Source organism: Oncorhynchus masou, chromosome 31 (genome assembly GCF_036934945.1).
Source record: "Oncorhynchus masou masou isolate Uvic2021 chromosome 31, UVic_Omas_1.1, whole genome shotgun sequence".
NCBI lineage: Eukaryota > Metazoa > Chordata > Actinopteri > Salmoniformes > Salmonidae > Oncorhynchus > Oncorhynchus masou.
Window position 1 is genome coordinate 34,146,763 of NC_088242.1, and position 23,405 is coordinate 34,170,167.

Consider the following 23,405-nt stretch of genomic DNA (forward strand, 5'->3'; position numbering starts at 1 on the left):
GACTGTCTACCCCAAAGTGTTTCAAGTTAGTCCTGTGTCTACTGTATATCAATTTGCTATTCCATTTCAAGGGTAGTGGGTAAAATTGTTCAATTCAGTAGGCAAGTTTAAAGAATGTGACAAGAATCCCACAGACTTCGATGAATGCCTTTATTTTGTTATCATGTTACATCTCATGACACGTACATACAGTAGAATTCCTTTCATCAGACATCAAATGTCAAATTCTAATCTCTCAATGATAACGCAATAGAATTAGTAGATATACATTTTGTGTCCTTTAAACGTACGCGCAGAATAGAGTGCTTCTCATACCGTTCGCCTTATCCCATTGTGGAGCCCAAACCCAAGCAGCCTGCCCTGCCTAGCACCTCTAGGAACAGAAATTCAGAGAACCCATTTAAGATGAAGAGTGTCTGTCAAAGCCACCCTCATTGGATTACTGCTCTTGATTGATTTAATGAGGGCACGTTGCATAAGCAAGGGAGTCAAACTTTGCCTGCCCTGTGTTTCCTGCTTAGGGCAACTCATGGATGTCTCCGCAGATGTCTTGGCCACCTGTTACAGTAGGTCAAAAGGAGATTGCTTGGCAGGATTTCTAAGGAGGTTTTCTTTATGGAAATCCCGTTGCAATTCACTTTCTCATTGTTGCTTAAATACATTTTTACACCGGTCCTCAAATAAGCCTCAAATGGTCAAACAAAGAGAAGAGGAACTTTGGTCTGACTGAGGCCACATTGCAGGCTTGTCCCCATCGAACAAACATGGTGCATTTCACACACAGTAGATATAAGACTTCGGTAGCCTGCTTTATCTACAGTAAGTAGGGTATTTAAAGTTTCAAGCTGTGCAGATCTCAAAAGCCGACTGACAAGTAAACTCAATCCCATCAAATCATCTTATGGTCAGGTACCTGGAGATATTTACAACGCTGGTGGAGCCTTACCAAGGATTGCCTCCTAATAGCAAGCACAACAATTTGGGAAGGGGGGGATTGTAGGTTTCATTTTCACATATTTTACATATATGCGATGAACTACATTTCTTTGGAGCATAAACATAGATGATACAGTAGCATCATCTCAATTTTCTTTTTAAAGATGATTGAATTGCAATTGATGACACACCAATATATTATCGTCATATATATTACATTTTCAAGTTATTGGGGGAAATGTGCAGTTTAAAATTGAACACAAAGTTTGCAATGGATACCTGATGCTCAAATGTGACTTCGAACCATATCAGTTCATACAATCTAAAGACTTAGGCTTTGAACTGACTCAGCTCCACTTGTAAAATACATGAAGTAGAAAATCTCTGACAATCAAAAAATATATACTTTTGCATATCAACATAAATGCAACCTCACAAGGCTCAGGAGTGTGTACACATTTTGAGCATTGCTATTATATTAGCCCTCGGGTAAAGTCAATTGTCATTTGCTAAAACAAGTTTCAAGTTTGAGAAGTTTGAGTTTTTCCTGTTCTAATAAAACAGCTCAGTTATAAAAGTTTGCCCACTGAACTGTCCCCCTAATATCTTTATGGATCATCAGAGTATGGATACAAATGTCCAGGGAGATATTTCCCAGAACAGAATACATGTCTAAATATATTAAATACAGTATATGCCACTTGACAGATGTTAAGATGTAATGTTTGTTTCATTACTTGGATTATGTTAGTTGTTGATAAAGTCGTACCTATAGTTATCTGCGAAAGGTAAGCTCTACTTTAAGTGCGCTGTCAAGATATGGTAATGCATGAGCTGCGGGTACATCTGCGATGAGTGTGTCGATCCATCAGGATTGGCTTATCAAGTCCTGAGAATGAGGGGAAGTGATTAAGTCAGTCCACACAGGGACACATCTTCACACGGTCTCCCCACTGACTGCTTGCTGCGCCCAGGGATCCTCTGCCACACGGCCGGGACTGGGGCACAATCCAGGAGGTTAGGCGATGGTGCAGGTCTTGGACTTTCCAACCTCTGCTACCTCCTCTACTGTTCAAACAGAAAGCAGGACAGCAAGGCAGCAAGCAGCAACAACATACACGACAAGACAAATCAAATTTTTAGATTGATTTGTGTTCATAGCAAGACAGCAAGCAGCAAGATAAAGAGTAAGAAGGTGGTCTTAGTTTGTTGATACCTCAGTTAAGTTATCTTCAGGGGCGGACTGGCCATCTGGCATTTTGGGCAAATTCCAGATGGGCCGGTCCGTTTTCAGCCCTGTCTGACATGTTTAGCCCAGGCCTGTCTAAAAAAATGGTCCGGTGGCCTGCTGTGCCACTGGTGGCTTGGCATCTGTGTGCATGGACAAACTTTAGGCACTGTGTCGAAAAGAATGGTATGCTATTTACCGGTGTTGCTATTTCTTGGGAGATTGTACAATAGTGTTTCTTGCAGGGTTTGGTCCATTCTGCAAATAGCCCTTTAATTCAATTGTTGAATTATAATTGGCCACAATAGAATATAATTTATATCAAAGTGGCAATCAGCACTTGAAACAATAGCAAAGCGTACACCCCACCCCTGTTATGGTAAAAAGCTGAGGGATGGGCCTGGAGAAATGTTACCACTCTGAAATTCATTAACAGAGCTATGGATGCAAGGACTGACCATCTATGATATCACAAATATACTTTTTACCATGTTTTGACGCTATGCAGTGTTTGTTACATTTACTTTGTTTACAGACATTGGATTAAAGCAAGATTATATTTTGGTTTCGGACAGTTGAACTAAGCTCATAAGGCATTTATAAGTTATATTCTTCAAGAATCAATAGGTATATATAATTAATTTATAAGTCCACAAATGGTTGTAGCAACTGCAAATTTAATTCAATAAATATGTTATGGTTAATGTCTTCTATACATCACTATATCACTTTATTAAGCACCCTTTGGGGGATTAAAAAAAAGTATGTGGACACCTGCTCTCCGAACATCTCATTCCAAAATCATGGTCATTAATATGGAGCTGGTTCCCCCGTTGCTGCTATAACAGCCTCCACTCTTCTGGGAATGCTTTCCACTAGATGTTGGAACATTGCTGCTGAGACCTGCTTCTATTCAGCCACAAGAGCATTAGTGAGGTCGGCACTGATTTTGGGCGATTAGGCCTGGCTCGCAGTCGGCATACCAATTAATACCAAAAGGGGTTGAGGTCAGGGCTCTGTGCAGGCCAGTCAAGTTCTTCCACACCGAACTCGACAAACCATTTCTGTATGGACTTTGCTTTGTGCACGGAGGCATTGTCATGCTGAAACAGGAAAGGGCCTTCTCCAAACTGTTGCCACAAAGTTGGAAACACAGAATTGTCTAGAATGTCATTGTATGCTGCCGCGTTAAGATTTCCCTCCACTGGAACTAAGGGGCCGAGCACGAACCCTTAAAAACAGCCCCAGACCATTATTCCTCCTGCATCAAACTTTACAGTTGGCAGTAAGCGTTTGGGCAGGTAGCATTCTCCTGGCATCCGCCAAAGCCTGATTCGTCCATCGGACTGCCAGATGGTGAAGCTTGATTCATCACCCCAGAGACCGCGTTTCCACTGCTCCAGCCGACAGCTTGGCATTGTGCATGGTGATTTTAGGCATGTGTGTGGCTGCTCGGCCATGGAAACGCATTTCATAAAGCTCCCGGCGAAAAGTTATTGTGCTGAAGTTGCTTCCAGAGGCCGTTTGGAACTGAGGACAGATGATTTTTTTACACACAACACGCTTCAGCCCCCGTCGATCCCATTCTGTGAGCTTGTGTGGCCTACCACTTTGTTTCTGAGCCATTGTTGCTTCTAGACGTTTCCACTTCACAATAACAGCACTTACAGTTGACCTAGGCAGCTCTAGCAAGGCCATAAATTTGACGAACTCACTTGTAGGAAATGTGGTATCCTATGACGGTGCCTCGTTGAAAGTCACTGAGCTCTTCAATAAGTCCATTCTACTGCAAAAGTTTGCTAGATTTTTTTTACACCTGTCAGCAACGGGTGTGGTTGAAATAGCCGAATCCACTAGTTTGAAGGGGTGTCCACATACTTTTGTAGATATAGTGCATCTGATCTTATACAAATGTTTTAAAAAATTGAGTGCACATACACTGAGTGCACAAAACATTAGGAACATGTGCTCTTTCCATGACGTAGACTAACCAAGTGAATCCAGGTGAAATCTTTGAACCCTATTGAGGTCACTTGTTAAATCCACTTCAATCAGTGTAGATGAAGGGAAGGAGACCGGTTAAAGAAGGTTTTTTAAGCCTTGAGACAATTGAGACATGGATTGTGCATGTGTGCCATTCAGAGGGTGATTGAGGCGGCAGGTAGCCTAGTGGTTAGAGCATTGGGCCAGTAACTGAAAAGTTGCTGGATCGAATCCCTGAGCTGACAATATCAAAATATGTTGTTCTGCCCCTGAACAAGGCAGTTAACCCACTGTTTCCTGGTAGGCCGTCATTGTAAATAGGAATTTGTTCTTATTAACTGACTTGACTACTAAAATAAAAAAATGGGCAAGTTAAAGATTTAAGGGGTGTCAGGTGCACTGTTTTGAGTGCGTCAAGAACTGCAATTCTGCTGGGTTTTTCATGCTCAACAGTTTCCCTTGTGTATCAAGAATGGTCCCCCACCCAATGGACATCCAGCCAACTTGACACAACTGTGGGGAGCATTGGAGTCAACGTGGGCCAGCATCCCTGTGGAACATCCCTTTACGAGTCCATGCCCTGATGAATTAAGGCTGTTCTTAGGGCAAATGGGGTTGCAACTCAATATTAGGAAGGTGTTCCTAATGTTGTGTACACTCTTGTTACATTCAATTCAAAATAGAATTTCAATTCATGGGTTGAATTGAATTTCATTCAAAATTGACTCCAACCCTGATTTCTTGGCTGAGACCTGACTGTATTTCAAAAGTTACCTGCTGGTGCTTCAAGCTTCTTTTTCTCTTCTTCAATGGCCGCCATCTTGGCGGCGTGGATGTCGGCCAGCTCTTTCCAGTTCTTTAGGTTGTTGTTCAGCCCATCAAACATTGGGGTGATCTCTACATGGAACCTCGAGAATTCCTGCACACAAGTAGGCCCCATTATTGCAAGCATTCTCGTGCTCGGGACTGTCACTCAACCTGACATATTCCTCACAGTGCAAAAACATTCCCGCTGTGGAGTTCAGCTGATGCAAACTTGAAGATGGATAGGCTTACTGGTCACTCATGGTGGTCTAAACTGGATGACCTCCTCACTGAAGATGACATTGATGGTTCACAGAGACACTGATCTCATCTATTTTTCGAAGGATGATTCCGTTTCCAAAAACAATTGATAGAACATTATACCCAATGACAAATTACACAAGCTGAGTTCTTTCTAATCAACAGATTCCAATGAATTAAGACACAAAACAGGGCTTTGTTGAGTTTCAACCAGCCAGGCAGTTACCTTGTATACGAACGCACACACAAACTGAATGAAACCGCACTGCATCTTGGGTAACTCCGCTGCACAGTTTCTGTCCATCATGGGCTGAGGATCAATGAAATTAATGGGGAAGATCAACTCAAACAGAGAACGAACAAAAATGTGTGATTACTCTATAAACATATAGTATATTGTAAAGAAACAGGGGTTTTCACAAACTCACAATGGGTTGCTGATCGAGAACAGACCTTTCCAAGTCACCTTGCTCCCAGAACTCAGCTGCGACCATTAGAGCCACCTAGGAGGTAGATAATTAATGGAAAAGATTGTGTCAGTACTCATTTAAACATCAGAGCATCCTGTGGTCTATATTGTCTTGAGGAAATTGGGATATATATATGTCTTTGCTGTGTTGTTTTGTTTCATGACATGGTGGACAGAAATATTATCCACCTTGCTCTGGACCTCCCATGGTTTGGTGATGGCAGACAAGTCACAACCTGTCATCATCATGGCCCTGATACACAAGAAGGTTATATCGTTATATTAATTCATATTATGTAAGAAACCGAGAACTGCGACAATGTGCACAACTGCCTCAAGTGTAGTAAATCCCTGAGATGGAGGAAAGAATAACATTCCTACTCACATGATAATTTCCTTCCTGATGGCGTTGTTGGAAATGTGCTCGATTTTGTCCTTCTCGGTTTCCATTGGCTCAGTGGCGTTCACAATATTCTGGAACATTGTTCTTTTTCTGGGGGCCAGACCAACAGTCAAGTTAGAACATTGCACACATGAAAAGTGATACTAATTCAGTATATTTAAAAGCAGCTATATCAGAGACCATAACAATTGTAAAAACCCACTTGAAGTATAAAGCCAGATCAGTGGCGATGATGCAGACGTCAAACAAGTGCTGTACAGTCTCAAACTGGCGCTTCTGGAGATTCACAAAAATGTTCAGGCTCTGAAGGGGGAGTAGAGAAAAAAGTAAGAATTCAACTCCCACAATTACCTTGTATGCAAACGCTGGCCAAAAGTAGTGCACTATGTAGGGGTAGCGGGTAGCATAGCTTTGCCATGCTTGCTTTGCTCTGACTTCCCTTATTTTGCTCTGCTCTGCCTTGCATGCTACCTCAGGGAGTGACGCCCCTGCCCCACGCGAATCTCGGGCTCAGCTGGCTCCGGCTGACAGCACCCGGTTAGGGCCCCCACCCAGGGTTACAGGAAAATATAGGGTAGACTGGGCTCTCAAACCCTGGTGTGCAGCCAGTCCAGGAGATGGACAACTCCAATTACAAAGCCACAAGTCCTCAACGGCTGGCAAGGCGGATACAGGAGTCCTATCTCCCAAACGGCTGGCAAGGCGGATACAGGAGTCCTATCTCCCAAACGGCTGGCAAGGCGGATACAGGAGTCCTATCTCCCAAACGTCTGGAAAGGCAGATACAGGAGTCCTATCTCCCAAACGTCTGGCAAGGCGGATACAGGAGTCCTATCTCCCAAACGGCTGGAAAGGCGGATACAGGAGTCCTATCTCCCAAACGTCTGGCAAGGCGGATACAGGAGTCCTATCTCCCAAACGTCTGGCAAGGCGGATACAGGAGTCTTATCTCCCAAACGGCTGGAAAGGCGGATACAGGAGTCCTATCTCCCAAACGTCTGGCAAGGCGGATACAGGAGTCCTATCTCCCAAACGTCTGGCAAGGCGGATACAGGAGTCCTATCTCCCAAACGTCTGGCAAGGCGGATACAGGAGTCCTATCTCCCAAACGTCTGGCAAGGCGGATACAGGAGTCCTATCTCCCAAACGTCTGGCAAGGCGGATACAGGAGTCCTATCTCCCAAACGTCTGGCAAGGCGGATACAGGAGTCCTATCTCCCAAACGTCTGGCAAGGCGGATACAGGAGTCCTATCTCCTCAACGGCTGGCAAGGCGGATACAGGAGTCCTATCTCCCAAACGGCTGGCAAGGCGGATACAGGAGTCCTATCTCCCAAACGGCTGGCAAGGTGGATGAAGGCGGCAACTGATAACTGGCAAAATTGTATGCACTCACTACTGTAAGTCGCTCTGGATAAGAGCGTTGGCTAAATTACTCAAATGTAATAGGGAACAGGGTGCCATTTTGGCCACAACCGTAACAGGAGTCGGGGTCTCGAACCTCCTCAGCCATGAGCGTCTTGCTATATTCCAGATGGTGCCTCTCCATGATGGAGGATCCGTGCAGTTTGGCTAAAGGCGATCCACTCCTGCAGGTCAGAGAGAACGGTAACACAATCATTAGACCGCAAACAACACCTTCCAAACCAAGAACAGACAACTAAACAGTGATTATTTAGAGAGTGGTTAGGTAGATAAACAGAGGGGGTCTTACTTTGTCTGGTATAAGTTGTTGGTCCCCCTGTGGTCAATATCGTGGCAGAATGCAGCAGCCACCATGGCGAAGGCATCCAGGTCAGAGTAATATTTCCTCAGTCTGCCTGTCTGAAGAAGCAAAAGGGTGGTCTGATTCATTATCAAACAAAATGGGAGGGGTGGGGTGATCCACTATCGAACAAAATGGATGTGTCAGGTGATAGGTCAATTATCATTAGTGGGCAGCCTTTGGTTGGCATCATCAATGTTTCTCTAAATAAATAGCAACTTTGAACTACTCTTCTTTTGGTGATTTAATGTCCAGATATTCTGCACAATCTACACTTAGCCATGTACAGTGCAGTGAAAAGTATTTGCCCCATTTCTAATTTTCTCTACTTTTGCATATTTTTCGATACAGAATGTTATTAGATCTTCAACCAAAACCGACTATTAGGTGAAGGGACCCTGAGTGAACAAATAACACAACAATTTCATATTTATTTCAGTAACAAAGTTATGCAACACCCAATGCCCCTGTGGGGAAAAGTAATTGCCCCCCTTACACTGGTTGTGCCACCTTATGCTGCAATGACTCCAACCAAAGGCATAGTGGTGCCCATGTCATCCAAAAAGTTATACTTTTGACTCATCTGTCCATAGAACTTCCTTTCAAGAGTCTTGATGATCATCCAGGTGCTTCAAGGTGCTTTTCGACCATCTTGAGTCAACGTTTTCCACGTTTTGGACATTATGTCTGGCGAAAACCAAGCACTGCATTCCACAATAAGAACCTTATACCAACAGTCAAGCATGGTGGTGGTAGTGTGATGGTTTGGGGATGCTTTGCTGCCTCAGGACCTGGATGACTTGCCTTAATAGAAGGAACCATGAATTCTGCTCTGTGTCAGAGAATTCTACAGGAGAATGTCAGGCCATCCGTATGTGAGCTGAAACTGAAGCGCAGCTGGGTCATGCAGCAAGACAATGATCCAAAACACACAATCAAGTCCACATGAAAATGGTTCAAAAGTAACAAATGTGAAGTTTTGCAATGGCCTAGTGAAAGTCCAGACCTAATCCCAATTGAGATTTTGTGGCAGGACTAGACACGACTAATTCATGCTTGAAAACCCACAAATGTTGCTGAGTTAAAGCAGTTCTGTATGGAAGAGTGAACTCAGGTTCCCTTTATTTAATATTACATTTCAGTTGAAGATCTGTTAACAGTATCAAAAATATGAACAAATTGAGAAAATCAGAAAGGGGGAAAATAATTGTTCATGGCACTGTAGGTATCAGGTGGTATTATTGGTACTGAAGGAGTAGAGGGACTCACCTGTAGAAGACAGAACATGGTCTGGCCCACATTGAAGCCGTGTCTCCAGTTGTGGTAGGTGATGTCACGGTAACCTTTCCGGACAGTGTACATCCATCGGGTCAGGGTCTGGTTGTACATGTGGAGAGGAAACAATTAGCCATGACTTTACTAATGATCTATATCAGTGGTTCCCAACCTTTTTCGGTTACATTACCACCAACAGAATGTTTCTCTGCCCGGAGTACCCCTGAAGTACCCCCTCATGTGCATTTTACCAGTAGGCCTATGGTCTCATGAGTCTTCTCAAGTAGTGGATGGTCCTAGTGCCCCTGGTTGGGAACCACTGCTCTATTTGACCAAACCAGTAGGACATGGCCTTGTATTTGGAAAACATTAGGCTCAACAAAATAAATTAGATACCAAAAAGGCAAAAGCTTTGTTAATATATTGAGTCATGTACAGTACATACATTGCATGCATTCTGGGGACACGTAATGTATAATGCTGAGGTCACAACAAAATAGATAACTCTGAAATGAATATGATTGTTTTACTAGCCAGGGGCTTCATGACTGACCTCTGCGGGCACTTTGAACTTCTCCACCACATTCAGCTCAAAGAAGCAGCGAATTCCACACATGATAAGGCCGTGCTCTGTCACAGGGAAGTCACTGAAGGAGAACAGCAGCAGGTCTACGTCTATGGCCACGGGGCAGTTCGATCTCTACAGAAGGGCAAAATAATAGCCATATATTTATTGATTGATCATTCAAAACACCACTCTGGGCTACATTATCACTGTGTCTCTACCCACTTTCACTGACAGTCTTATACATGGTCTTACCAAGAGCTTGTACATCTCTTTCTGGTCACAGTCCTCTGGTTCGGCATCAAACTTCTCCTTTGTGTTCTGTGGAAAGAGAAAGGGGTGAAATAAAATAAAAAAACATGAGCTGGCGCACACCCAGAGAAAACTATTTTATGTAGAGGTCCTGACTAACGGCAGATCAACTATGAGCTATAAAAAATAAAGAGTCGCACACTAATTCTGTTTATATTTATTTTTATTTTTATAGCTTAAAGAGAAAAGAGTATCAAAGGTTTGTCCCATGAGGCTAGTTTCCTCTATGAATCTAACATGTCTCAGGTCTCACCAGGATACTCTGCATTTCAGTGTTAGTGCATCTGCTCTGACACATGAGCATCTCCTGGGCGATGTCCTTTCTCCACTCCATCCTGTTCAGTCTGTCGTACGTGTCGCAGTTGAGCACCGACCATCCCAGGAACTGAGTGAGGGCCTGGAACAATGCAGACAGGCATTTACCACCTCATACATTCACATGTAACTCATGACAGAATTTATGAGTGAAGTGGTTGATATGACTGATGTCTATGCACTCACCTCAGTGATCTGTTCGTCGTGCTCATCAAATGGTTTACCATCTTTCCTGTTGAAGAAAGTGGCAATACCCACGATTTCTTCCTTTTTGTTGACGATGGGAAGGGACAAGACGTTCTTGATGACGAAACCTGACTCATCCACAGCCTCTTTCTGAAAGACAAAACAGCATGAAGTCGATTTGTAAACACTTTGAGAATTATCCCCAGAATATTGCATTTTAGGAATACAACACCAATCTGAGGGCTGGTGGTCCTCTTCAAATAGCACGTGTTGCTGAGGACTCAATATATTGTAACACCAAGGTCATCCTATACCTAATACCATCCATCCAATTGGGGCCCAGACTCCTCACCTGGAAGGTGAAGTAGTCATCAGCGGCAACATTCATCATGTTACAAATCTGCAGGGGAAGAAGAAGACCTATTTCAGTAAAATCCCTGTCTACAGTAGGCCCTACATGCTTGTGGATAATGTATGGACTACATGCACTCTTTCACATCAACTTACAAAGCCATTCTCAGAAACATAGGTGGGGAGCCCACTGACCAGGGCCCAGTGGTCAATTGGAGGTCCCCTGCATGGAACAGAGGGAGGTAGTAAGAGAGTGAGTGATAGGTTTTGGTACTTTGAGACTTTTTGTGTTCATTCAGAGAGCATAATAATAATAATAATAATAATAATAATAATAATGAATGATTTCTAACAAGAAGCTACTGGTATTTACGGTATGACTTTGATTTCCTCTTTGGGTCCTTCTAAGAGATAGTCAATAATCTTGTAGAAGATGACTTCCTGCAGACGCACAGAACAACAGTCACCGGCTGTGATTGTGCCATAGACAAGGCAGTAGAGGAAAGAGCAGAATGCTTGGCGAAAATCATATCAAAGGAAAATCGGTCCTTACCCTTCCGTCGGGGGTCTTTGGTCCACTGTATGGCGGTACGTCTCCCAGCTTCACTGGCCACTCATCGTAGAACTCCTGCATGAATAGAGGGAAGACAGCAGTCAGGACTTCAGTGTATCCATTTAGCAACCACAGAGGGAGCAGATCCAAAATGGCACCGATATCAAGACAGTGACAAAACAGCAATATGCCTCAGCATATTATACACTAGTAGCAAACCTTCTCTTTGGTCATGTCCAAGAGGCCCACAGAGTATCTTTCACAATTGAGGTAGATTCTCACAGTGTACAGAGCTTTGTGGAACTGTCTCTCAATGTCTGTCAACTCTTCAAACACTTTGCTGGCAGACCACAGAAGTACCTAGTGAAACAAATGGAGCAAAATTAATCATTTTCTTTAGGGAAACTGTTATAGTGGAATAACATGGCTGTACAGGAAACTTTAACTGATATGATGATATATTATGATTATCATTGATGTATTACTGATATATTATACCACTCATCTTATCATCTTATTCTTGTTTCAGACACTAATAGAAAATTCCCCTGGTGAACTGTGTCTTTGTATTCAAGGGCCAGCATGATTGACACAGTTGACGGACAGCTCATGTTGAATGATGGGGTTCACTGGATTCTTACCTGACTCCTCCTGGATTCCACGTTGAACATATATGCAGTGTGATGCTGCAGGGCAATGACGTGTGCAAAGACCATGTACTTGTTCCAGAGCTGAAAACCAAATCCAATGAAATCAATCATCAGTACAGCAGACAGGCATTCATCTGAGGTGATGTCCAGACTACTGATGTCATACATCCCACACACCGTGCAACATTGAATATGCAGTATCGCCACTTCTCATGATCGAGAGAGAACCTCATAGTTTTGTGGCAGTATCAGTGTGGCTTTTAATCAGTTGAATTATATGGCAAAACATTTGTTTCCGCCTAAATAGACATACCAAAACGTATTTAATTTTCATGAGTTGGTCATAAACAACAAATGGTAAAGTTGCATAGTTTTATAAAGGTCTGGAACTCACCTTTCTAGTAAAAATAGTTATTAATTGCTGTGGTGTACTCACTTTGTAGGACACAAGCTCAAGTACAGTATATGATTTTCTTCCTATTTAGGTAAAGTGGGGCATTAGGGCTTGAAATGACTGAAATGCTTTCTAAATATAGCAACAATCACATTATAAATGACTTAATACAAGATTTCACATTTCTTAGAACTGTAAAATAAATATGATTATACTTAGTGACAGTTAAAGGATTACTATTTTCCAGAAAATGTATCAAGTTTCCATACCAGGATAATTCAATAATAATTTGATAATGACGCTGATGGAGATGGCTGTCATTTTACGATCCCGTAACTCTATGATTACATTGAATCGTACTACACCGGCTTTGACGCTCGTCGGATGTGGCAGGGCTTGCAAACTATTACAGACTTCGAGCTGCCCAGTGACACATACCTACCAGGCGGGATAAATTACTTCTATGCTCGCTCGAGGCAAGTAACACTGAAACATGCATGAGAGCACCAGCTGTTCCAGGTGACTGTGTGATCACGCTCTCCATAACCGATGTGAGTAAGACCTTTAAACAGGTCAACATACACAAGGCCGCAGGGCCAGACGGATTACCAGTACGTGTAATCCTGATCATGAGCTGACCAACTGGCAAGTGTCTTTACTGACAATTTCAACCTGTCCCTGACTGAGTCTGTAATACCAACATGTTTCAAGCAGACCACCATAGTCCCTGTGCCCAAGAACACTAAGGTAACCTGCCTAAATGATTACCGACCCGTAGCACTCATGTCTGTAGCCATGAAGTGCTTTGAAAGGCTGGTATAGGCTCATATCAACACCATCATCCCAGAAACCCTAGACCCACTCCAATTTGCATACCGCCCCAACAGATCCACAGATGATGCAATCTCTATTGCACTCAACACTGCCCATTCCCACCTGGACTATTCTATTCATTGATTACAGCTCAGCATTCAACACCATAGTGCCCTCAAAGCTCATCACTAAGCTAAGGACCCTGGGACTAAACACATCCCTCTGAAACTGGATCCTGGACTTCCTGATGGGCCACCCCCAGATGGTGAGGGCAGGGAACAACACATCTGCTACGCTGATCCTCAACAAGGGGGGCCCCTCAGGGGTGCATGCTCAGTCCCCTCCTGTACTCCCTGTTCACTCATGACTTCTTGGCCAGGCACGACTCCATCACCGTCATCAAGTTTGCCGATGACACAAAAGTGTTAGGCCTGGCAACCGACAACGATGAGACAGTCTATAGGGAGGAGGTCAGAGACCTGGCCGTGTGGTGCCAGGACAACAACCTCTCCCTCAACGTGATCAAGACAAAGAAAAAGGAGGACTGAGCACACCCCCATTCTCATCGACAGGGCTGCAGTGGAGCAGGTTGAGAGCTTCAAGTTCCTTGGCGTCCACATCACCAACAAACTAACAAGCACACCAAGACAGTCGTGAAGAGGGCACAAAAAAGCCTATTCCCCCGCAGGTGACTGAAAGGATTTGGCATGGGTCCTCAGATCCTCAAAAGGTTCAACAGCTGCACCATCGAGAGCAACCTGATTTATTTATATAAACAATGGAATTATTGATATCAAAAATGCGTTTCTCCATTGAATCCCATGGGGAATTATCGATACCAAACATTCCTATAGGATTGTAATATCTTGTCACCCCAATCAGAATCCTAGTAGAACATATTTTCTTAATTGAACCCATTAAATGATAGTTTGTTGTCATTTGTTTCAGTACAAAAAGCAACTGTTGTATATTAATTTCAGTTTTATTCACCACCACAATATGGGAGATATTCAAGGCTGTAAGTTCATTTACAGTCTGACCACCAATACAGTACACCTTTTTCAACAAACTCTCCAAAAATCACTTGAGTTATTTGATATGATGCTTATTCATGCAACTTCGTGTCTTTGAATTAGACATTACAATATGACATACAATACTATAGACAATGTTACAATAACATGAGATGTTTGGGGGGGTTTTCCCCTTAGAATGTACAGAATCTTTACATTCCTTATATGCAAATAAAAAGTAGAAGGAAAATAACTGTTTAGGTACAGTAGCACAAAGATAAGCATTTATTTCATTTTATATAGTTGAAGTTGGAAGTTTACATACACCTTGTCCAAATACATTTAAACCAAGTTTTTCCACAATTCCTGACATTTAATTCTCGTAGAAATTCCCTGTCTTAGGTCAGTTAGGATCACCACTTTATTTTAAGAATGTGAAATGTCAGAATAATAGTAGAGAGAATTATTTTTGTCAACTTTATTTCTTTCATCACATTCCCAGTGTGTCAGAAGTTTACATACACTCATTTAGAATTTGGCAGCATTGCCTTTAAATTGTTGAACTTGGGTCAAATGTTTCGGACAGCCTTCCACAAGCTTCCCACAATAAGTTGGGTGAATTCTGGCCCATTCCTCCTGACAAAGCTGGTGTAACTGAGTCAGGTTTGTAGGCCTCCTTGCTGCACACGCTTTTTCAGTTCTGCCCACAAATTTTCTATAGGATTGAGGTCAGGGCTTTGTGATGGCCACTCCAATACTTTGACTGTGTTGTCCTTAAGCCATTTTGCCACAACTTTGGAACTATGCTTGGGGTCATTGTCCATTTGGAAGACCCATTTGCGACCAAGCTTCAACTTCCTGACTGATGTCTTGAGATGTTGCTTCAATAAATCCACATAATTTTCCAGCCTCAGCCTGGTGTGATCATAACAACATACAGGAAGTCAAGTCCTTCTGTTCACCTGACTTAGAATTCCTCACAATCAAATGTCGACTGTATTATCTACCAAGGGAATTCTCTTCGATTATAATCACAGCCGTATATATTCCCCCCCAAGCAAACACATCGATGGCCCTGAACGAACTTTATTTGACTCTATGCAAACTGGTAACCACATATCCTGAGGCTGCATTCATTGTAGCTGGGGATTTTAACAAGGCTAATCTGAAAACAAGACTGCCTAAATTGTATCAGCATGTCGATTGCGCAACCAGAGCTGGTAAAACCCTAATCATTGTTATTCTAACTTCCGCGACGCATATAAGGCCCTCCTCCGGCCTCCTTTCGGAAAAGCTGACCACGACTCCATTTTGTTGCTCCCAGCCCACAGACAAAAACTAAAACAAGAAGCTCCCGCGCTCAGGTCTGTTCAACGCTGGTCCGACCAATATGATTCCACGCTTCAAGACTGCTTCGATCACGTGGATTGGGATATGTTCCGCATTGCGTCCAACAACAACATTATAGGGCCTCCCGGGTGGCGCAGTGGTTAAGGGTGCTGTACTGCAGCACCAGCTGTGCCACCAGAGACTCTGGATTCGCGCCCAGACTCTGTCGCAACCGGCTGCGACCGGGAGGTCTGTGGGACGACGCACAATTGGTCTAGCGTCGCCCGGGTTAGGGAGGGGTTGGATGCGCGCTGTGTTAAGAAGCAGTGCGGCTTGGTTTGTTTTTGTATTGGAGGACGCATGACTTTCAACCTTCGTCTCGCCTGTACATGGAGTTGTAGTGATGAGAGCGATTGGATACCATGAAATTGGGGAGAAAACGGGGTAAAATATTAAATAAAAAAAATAAACAACATTGACAAACACACTGATTCGGTGAGTGAGTTCATTAGAAAGTGCATTGATGATGTTGTACCCATAGCAATGATTAAAACATTCCCAAACCAGAAACTGTGGATTGATGGCAGCATTCGCGTGAAACTGAAAGTGCGAACCACTGCTTTCAACCAGGGCAAGGTGACCGGAAACATGACCGAATACAAACAGTGTAGCTATTCCCTCCATCAGGCAATCAATCAAACAAGCTAAGCCATCAGTATAGAGACAAAGTAGAGTTGCAATTCAACGGCTCAGACACAAGAGGTATGTGGCAGGGTCTACAGTCAATCACGGATTACAAAAAGAAAACCAGCCCCATCGCGGACCAGGATGTCTTGCTCCCAGACAGGCTGAATAACTTTTTGCCCGCCTTGAGGACAATACAGTGCCACTGACACGGCCCGCTACCAAAACCTGCGGACTCTCCTTCACTGCAGCCGAGGTGAGTAAAACATTTAAACATGTTAACCCTTGCAAGGCTGCAGGCCCAAACGGCATCCCCAGCCGCATCCTCAGAGTATGCGCAGACCAGCTGACTGGTGTGTTTACGGACATATTCAATCAATCCTTATCCCAGTCTGCTGTTCCCACATGCTTCAAGAGGGCCACCATTGTCCCTGTTCCCAAGAAAGCTAAGGTAACGGAGCTAAACGACTACCGCCCCGTAGCACTCACTTCCGTCATCATGAAGTGCTTTGAGAGACTAGTCAAAGACCATATCACCTCCACCCTACCTGACACCCTAGACCCACTCCAATTTGCTTACCACCCAAATAGGTCTACAGACGACGCAATCGCAACCAAACTGCACACTGCCCTAACCCATCTGGACAAGAGGAATACCTATGTGAGAATGCTGTTCATCGACTACAGCTCGGCATAACACCATAGTACCCTCCAAACTCATCAAGCTCGAGAACCTGGGTCTCGACCCCGCCCTGTGCAACTGTGTACTGGACTTCCTGACGGGCCGCCCCCAGGTGGTGACGGTAGGTAACAACATCTCCACCCCGCTGATCCTCAACACTGGTGCCCCACAAGGGTGCGTTCTGAGCCCTCTCCTGTACTCCCTGTTCACCCACGACTGCGTGGCCATGCACCCTCCAACTCAATCATCAAGTTTGCGGACTACACTACAGTGGTAGGCTTGATTACCAACAACGACGAGACGGCCTACAAGGAGGAGGTGAGGGCCCTCGGAGTGTGGTGTCAGGAAAATAACCTCACACTCAACGTCAACAAAACAAAGGAGATGATTGTGGACTTCAGGAAACAGCAGAGGGAACACCCCCCTATCCACATTAACGGGACAGTAGTGGAGAGGGTAGTAAGTTTTAAGTTCCTCGCCGTACACATCACAGACAAACTGAATTGGTCCACGCACACAGACAGCGTCGTGAAGAAGGCGCAGCAGCGCCTCTTCAACCTCAGGAGGCTGAAGAAATTCGGCTTGTCACCAAAAGCACTCACAAACTTCTACAGACACAATCGAGAGCATCCTGTCGGGCTGTAGCACCGCCTGGAATGGCAGCGGCTCCCCCCACAACCGTAAGGCTCTCCAGAGGGTAGTGAGGTCTGCACAACGCATCACCGGGGGCAAACTACCTGCCCTCCAGGACACCTACACCACCCGATGTCACAGGAAGGCCATAAAGATCATCAAGGACAACAACCACCTGAGCCACTGCCTGTTCACCCCGCTATCATCCAGAAGGCGAGGTCAGTCCAGGTGCATCAAAGCAGGGACCGAGAGACTGAAAAACAGCTTCTATCTCAAGGCCATCAAACTGTTAAACACCACTAACATTGAGTGGCTGCTGCCAACACAATGACTCAACTCAAGCCACTTTAATAATGGAAATTGATGTAAACATATATCACTAGTCACTTTAAACAATGCTACTTAATATGTTGACATACCCTACATTACTCATCGCATATGTATATGTATATACTGTACTCTATATAATCTACTGCATCTTTATGTAATACATGTATCACTAGCCACTTTAAACTATGCCACTTTGTTTACATACCCTACATTACTCATCTCATATGTTTATACAGTACCCTATACCATCTACTACATCTTGCCTATGCTGTTCTGTACCATCACTCATTCATATATCTTTATGTACATATTCTTTATCCCTTTACACTTGTGTGTATAAGGTAGTAGTTTTGGAATTGTTAGGTTAGATTACTCGTTGGTTATTACTGCGTTGTTGGAACTAGAAGCACAACCATTTCGCTACACTCGCATTAACATCTGCTAACCATGTGTATGTGACAAATACATTTGATTTGATTTTTGATTCTTGATACCATCTATTTTGTGAAGTGCACCAGCCCCTCCTGCAGCAAAGCACCCCCACAATATGATGCTGCCACCCCCGTGCTTCACGGGTGGGATGGTGTTCTTCGGCTTGCAAGACTCTCCCTTTTCCTCCAAAATATAGATGGTCATTATGGCCGAAGAGTTCTATTTTTGCTTCATCAGAACTGTCCCCATGTGCAGTTGCAAACCGTAGTCTGGCTTTTTTATGGCGGTTTTTGAGCAGTGGCTTCTTCCTTGCTGAGCGGCCTTTCAGTTTATGTCGATATAGGACTTGTTTTACTGTGAATATAGATACTTTTGCACCTGTTTCCTCCAGCATCTTCACAAGGTCCTTGGCTGTTGTTCTGCGATTGATTTGCACTTTTTGCACCAAAGTATGTTCATCTCTAGGAGACAGAACGTGTCTCCTTCCTGAGCGGAATGATGGCTGTGTGGTCCCATGCTGTTTATACTTGTGTACTATTGTTTGTGCAGATGAACGAACGTGGTACCTGCAGGCGTATGGAAATTGCTCCAAAGGATGAACCAGACTTGTGAAGGTCTACAATTTTTTTCTGAGGTCTTGACTGATTTCTTTAGTTTTTCCCATGATGTCAAGCAAAGAGGCACTGAGTTTGAAGGTAGGACTTGAAATACATCCACGGGTACACCTTCAATTGACTCAAATGATGATCAGAAGCTTCTAAAGCCATGACATAATTTTCAGGAATTTTCCAAGCCGTTTAAAGGCACAGTCAACTTGGTGTATGTAAACTTCTGACCCACTGGAATTGTGATACCGTGAATTATAAGTGAAATAATCTGTCTGTAAACAATTGTTGGAAACTGACTTGTGTCATGCACAAAGTAGATGTCCTAACCGACTTACCAAAACTATAGTTTGCTAACAAGAAATTTGTGGAGTGGTTGAAAAACGAGTTTTAATGACTCCAACCTAAGTGTATGTAAACTTCCAACTTCAACTGTATATTTGTCAGCTATGCATACAGAAAAGGGAACACTCCCTTTGTCCTCTTGATGTTGGGATAGGGAGAGGGAAATAAAAAACCTGAAGATAATTGACTGGGTTCGAGCCCAGGCCGCGACCAGGAGGTCCATGGGCGATGCACAATTGGCCTAGCGTCGTCCGGGTTAGAGAGGGTTTGGCCAGTAGGGATATCCTTGTCTCATCGCGCACTAGCGACTCCTGTGGCGGGCCGGGTGCAGTGCACACTAACCACGTCGCCAGGTGCACCGTGTTTCCTCTGACACATTGGTGCGGCTGGCTTCCGGGTTGGATGCGTGCTATGTTAAGAAGAAGTGCGGCTTGGTTTGGTTGTGTTTCGGAGGAAGCATGGCTTTTGACCGTCTCTCCCGAGCCCGTACGGGTGTTGTAGCGATGAGACAAGATAGTAACAACTAACAATTGGATACCACGAAATTGGGGAGAAAAGGGGTAAACAAAATATATTTTTTAAGAATGTAATGTTATGCCAGCCAACAAAATCATATCGGAGAAAAAAAACATTGAATTTCTACAGGATTCTGAGTGGCTCACTTGATAGAGTATAGCACATCCAATGCCAAGTTTTTTGGGTTCGATTCCCACCGGGGACCAGTATGAAAATGTTTGCACTCACCACTGTAAGTCTCCCTGGATAAGATTTTCTGCTAAATGACTAAAATGTAAATAGAAAAATCCTATCTGATTTTGGAACTTGGATTTCATGTTTTTTTTATTTAGATTAGTGTTTTTTTTTTACTACGGAGATATGGGGCTTTCTGACACTATAAGACACGGGACCCTACGACGTTCACAGTGCGATTTGTCCACCAAAATGTCAGTCGGAACCGATCCAGAACCACCCAAATAGGGGACTTAACATCATGAATATTGATTACTGGGGTAATATAGGTTATACAGTATCTGTATACATCATGTGCTGTGTGAATTGTGCTATTATATATTAATTGTACATTTAAAAAAAAAAATATTCCCATAATTACTAACACGGAGAAACCTTTCTAAGACTGTTATTTTTCTTTTGAGAGCTCAGGACTTACTTCCTCGTCGGCTTTTGAGAATTCTTCGGCCCCAATTTTGTTTAGTGCCATTACAACACCAAGGCATTCTTTGTCAGCCATGATGGGGTATGTGAGCATGTTTTTGGTTTTGTATCCTGTCTGCTTGTCCACAAAGTCACTGAAGCGGTTATTCTGGAAGTGAAAAAGAAAAGAGTATATTGGATCAAGACATTAGCTACGTTCACACTGCAATAAAGCCCAGGGCTAACAGTCTCCTTAGCCCTGGGCTAAGATAATGCCATGTGGAAAGGCCTATTGAGTACAATTAACAGTCGCTTGATTAAATAAATGACCCCTGCTAGCTATGGTTTTTGCAGCCTGCACATAATGGATGTCATGTGAATGGCCCAATTCTATAACCATTGTCTTAAAAGTAATAAAGATGATTTTCAATCAATGAAAATATCATGGGCTAATCAAACGAGAAACATTATGGACATACACTGGCTAAAAAAAGCATAGATTGAACCCCTACTTGAATTCTGTAGTTAATTTATACATGTAATAAGGGTGTTCATCCAGTAATCTACAGTATGTTGACCAATTGCAAATACAGATTTGTTTTAGCTGGTTGGCATTTATTGTCATGAATCTTGTCCTGGAGGCAGCTCTGCAGAATGGTCACTAGCTGGCACAGCCACAAATGTAAACCTCACCCCAACCTTAACCACACTGCTTACACTAATGCCTAACCCTAACCTTACTGTAAATTATGTCCAAAAAGCACATTTTAGTTTAATGAATTTGTACGATATAGCCAATTTTGACTTTGCAGCTGGCCCATCTCGCAGAACTCGCTCAGTTTGCCTCCAGGGCAAAATTTATGACAATAAATGTCAACCTGCTTTCTCTTCAGTCATCCATACTGTAACGTCAACATCTTTGCAGTCATACAACTGGACATTTTTGTTTTGAATATGATACAATATATTATCATGATGACTTGAATTAAATTATACAAGTATATATAATACATTAATGTATTCAATTAGCAAATCAACCACATAATGACACTTGTAGGGCTTCTGGAGGTAAAAGCAATTTTCTGCACTACACAGCGGAATAACAGCCATTAAAATCACAATTTTATTGTAGAAACTCAGTGGTCAACATTAACATTTAGAATGAATCCCTCATTCCATCATACTTGTAAATTCACTTATACTTGTTGAAGCTGACTTTACTGTAGACCTAATCAGACTAGGACGTTTGCCTTGGTCAGACTTCTGGATAATCAAAACTATTAGGCAACACCTTCAAGAAATCCATCAAGTGAATTTAACAACAATAGCACACAGATAACAATCATTAAACTTCATGGGCCTACTCCTTCAGAGACATGCATGAACACTTTATATTTCTTTAACTATCTTCTCAAATCTGCATCAATTAAAATGTCTAACCGATGTGAGAAACAAAATACATTTTTAAGAATTTAGATCTGACACAAACAATTGTGTGTAAACTGCGACTGCTTTTGGACATGTTATGGGTGCTTTGGTGGCGTATGTACAATCTTTACACACACTTTAGCGGGTGGGCACCTGCTGACAATGGCACTCACCTTGGTAACATCCGGAATGTTTTGCATCTTTTTGGAATGCGCTGTGTATCCAACTACACCCATATCGATTGGAAACACAATCTCACCAGTGGGGTTGACAAGGTTCTCCTCAAATTTGGTGCTAGGGGTGACATTGAAGAGCATCGTTGTAAGCTCAGGTATTCCGTTTCTAGATCGAAGATCAAAGTAACTGCACCGGTCGGCGTTCAAAATCATGCAAACTCTCTGCAGGACCTTGTGCAATGCTTTTTCCATAACGATTTCTGATTGCATTTCTTTGACAAGGTCAAAGATGAGGTTGGCCTCCTGAATTTGGGAGATATCTTTGAACGAAGTCGGATCTTTGATCTCAAGATTTTCTGTGAATGCTGTCGAGATTAATTCGGGGCGCAACTTTTTATCAAAGTACTCTTTAGCGAACTGGGGATTGTTCTCCAGGTACTTTTCCACACTATCCTTGTCTCCCATTTTGAATTGTTTGCTTTTCCCTCCCTTCTCTTACAGACGCATCACACGGGAAAGTCGAAAGGGAAGTGTAAAAGGTGCTTAGTTAGTGGCCTCCGTTTGCGCCGACGTGCATCCTCTGCTGTGGTCCCAGACAAATCACCAAAACGTCCTGTACTACGCTACAAGCTGACTGAATGTGGTGGCTTACAGGCTGAAAGGATCAAAGTGTCCGCTAATTAATGTGACGTCATGAAATTAAAGCCCTTAAGCTTTCTTAACCTGCAAATCCCAACACAGATCATTTTATATTGGACAATCCAATCTGAGGCAAGGGAGGCAGGTTGTTGGAGCTCTATCTCTTACTGCAGCTGTGGTATAGAAAGTTCATTTTGGGACAAAATGGTTGACTCATCAATAGACTTTTTACCCAATTGGCCCACAGAGTAGGACATTTTTGGACAGTTGACCTTGAAGAACAATGCTTCAGTTCCCCACTATAGTTCCAAGCAAATATTCCAGCTGCAGAACTCTCTCTCACAGTGATGTATGTTCATAAGAATACCCTACGCTATATTTCCAGTCAAACTGAAGCCAATTGAGTAATAGCATCAGTGAAGCAATTCAAAAAAGAGCTCAATTAAATCAGTTCCCTCTATAATGTTGTTGGGGTTCGTTCCTTGTCAATCATTGGCTCATTGGTGAAACTAGCATGCTGACAATATCTTTAATTCATTCATTAAAAAACCTTTATTAATGCAATTGCAGACAGAAGTTGACAGCAGGAACATGCACATGTTCCCGAGTAAGTTCTGAAAAATATAAAAGGTCCCAAGTTATTTTATTAAACCCGAAGTCCAGCCCTTGTGATGCCACTGCATACGCCATTACCT

At 43.1% G+C, this 23,405-nt stretch overlaps 1 protein-coding gene across 1 annotated transcript; it reads right to left on the reverse strand.

Annotated features, from left to right (window-relative positions):
* Positions 1 to 151: 151 nt before the first annotated feature.
* On the reverse strand, positions 152 to 22,585 carry pde6c (phosphodiesterase 6C, cGMP-specific, cone, alpha prime). Its single transcript, XM_064952910.1, has 22 exons — positions 22,069 to 22,585; positions 20,484 to 20,636; positions 12,047 to 12,136; positions 11,625 to 11,765; positions 11,406 to 11,480; positions 11,226 to 11,293; positions 11,009 to 11,075; positions 10,854 to 10,901; positions 10,502 to 10,651; positions 10,254 to 10,397; positions 9,944 to 10,009; positions 9,677 to 9,823; positions 9,118 to 9,225; positions 7,798 to 7,907; positions 7,585 to 7,672; positions 6,287 to 6,387; positions 6,067 to 6,174; positions 5,871 to 5,934; positions 5,641 to 5,715; positions 5,439 to 5,522; positions 4,922 to 5,066; positions 152 to 2,004 (listed from the first exon to the last, which is right to left on the reverse strand). The coding sequence occupies exons 1-22, from the start codon at positions 22,534 to 22,536 to the stop codon at positions 1,955 to 1,957; spliced, it is 2,550 nt and encodes an 849-aa protein (XP_064808982.1). The 5' UTR covers positions 22,537 to 22,585; the 3' UTR covers positions 152 to 1,954.
* Positions 22,586 to 23,405: the final 820 nt, after the last annotated feature.

Excerpts from the sequence above, each read along its gene's own strand:
- pde6c (XM_064952910.1), bottom strand. The coding sequence starts at position 22,536 with ATGGGAGACAAGGATAGTGTGGAAAAGTACCTGGAGAACAATCCCCAG. Across the intron at positions 11,766-12,046 it reads TGGAATCCAGGAGGAGTCAG|GTACTTCTGTGGTCTGCCAG; the intron begins GTAAGAATCCAG and ends TTGTTTCACTAG. Across the intron at positions 9,226-9,676 it reads AGTTCAAAGTGCCCGCAGAG|ACCCTGACCCGATGGATGTA; the intron begins GTCAGTCATGAA and ends ATGTACAACCAG.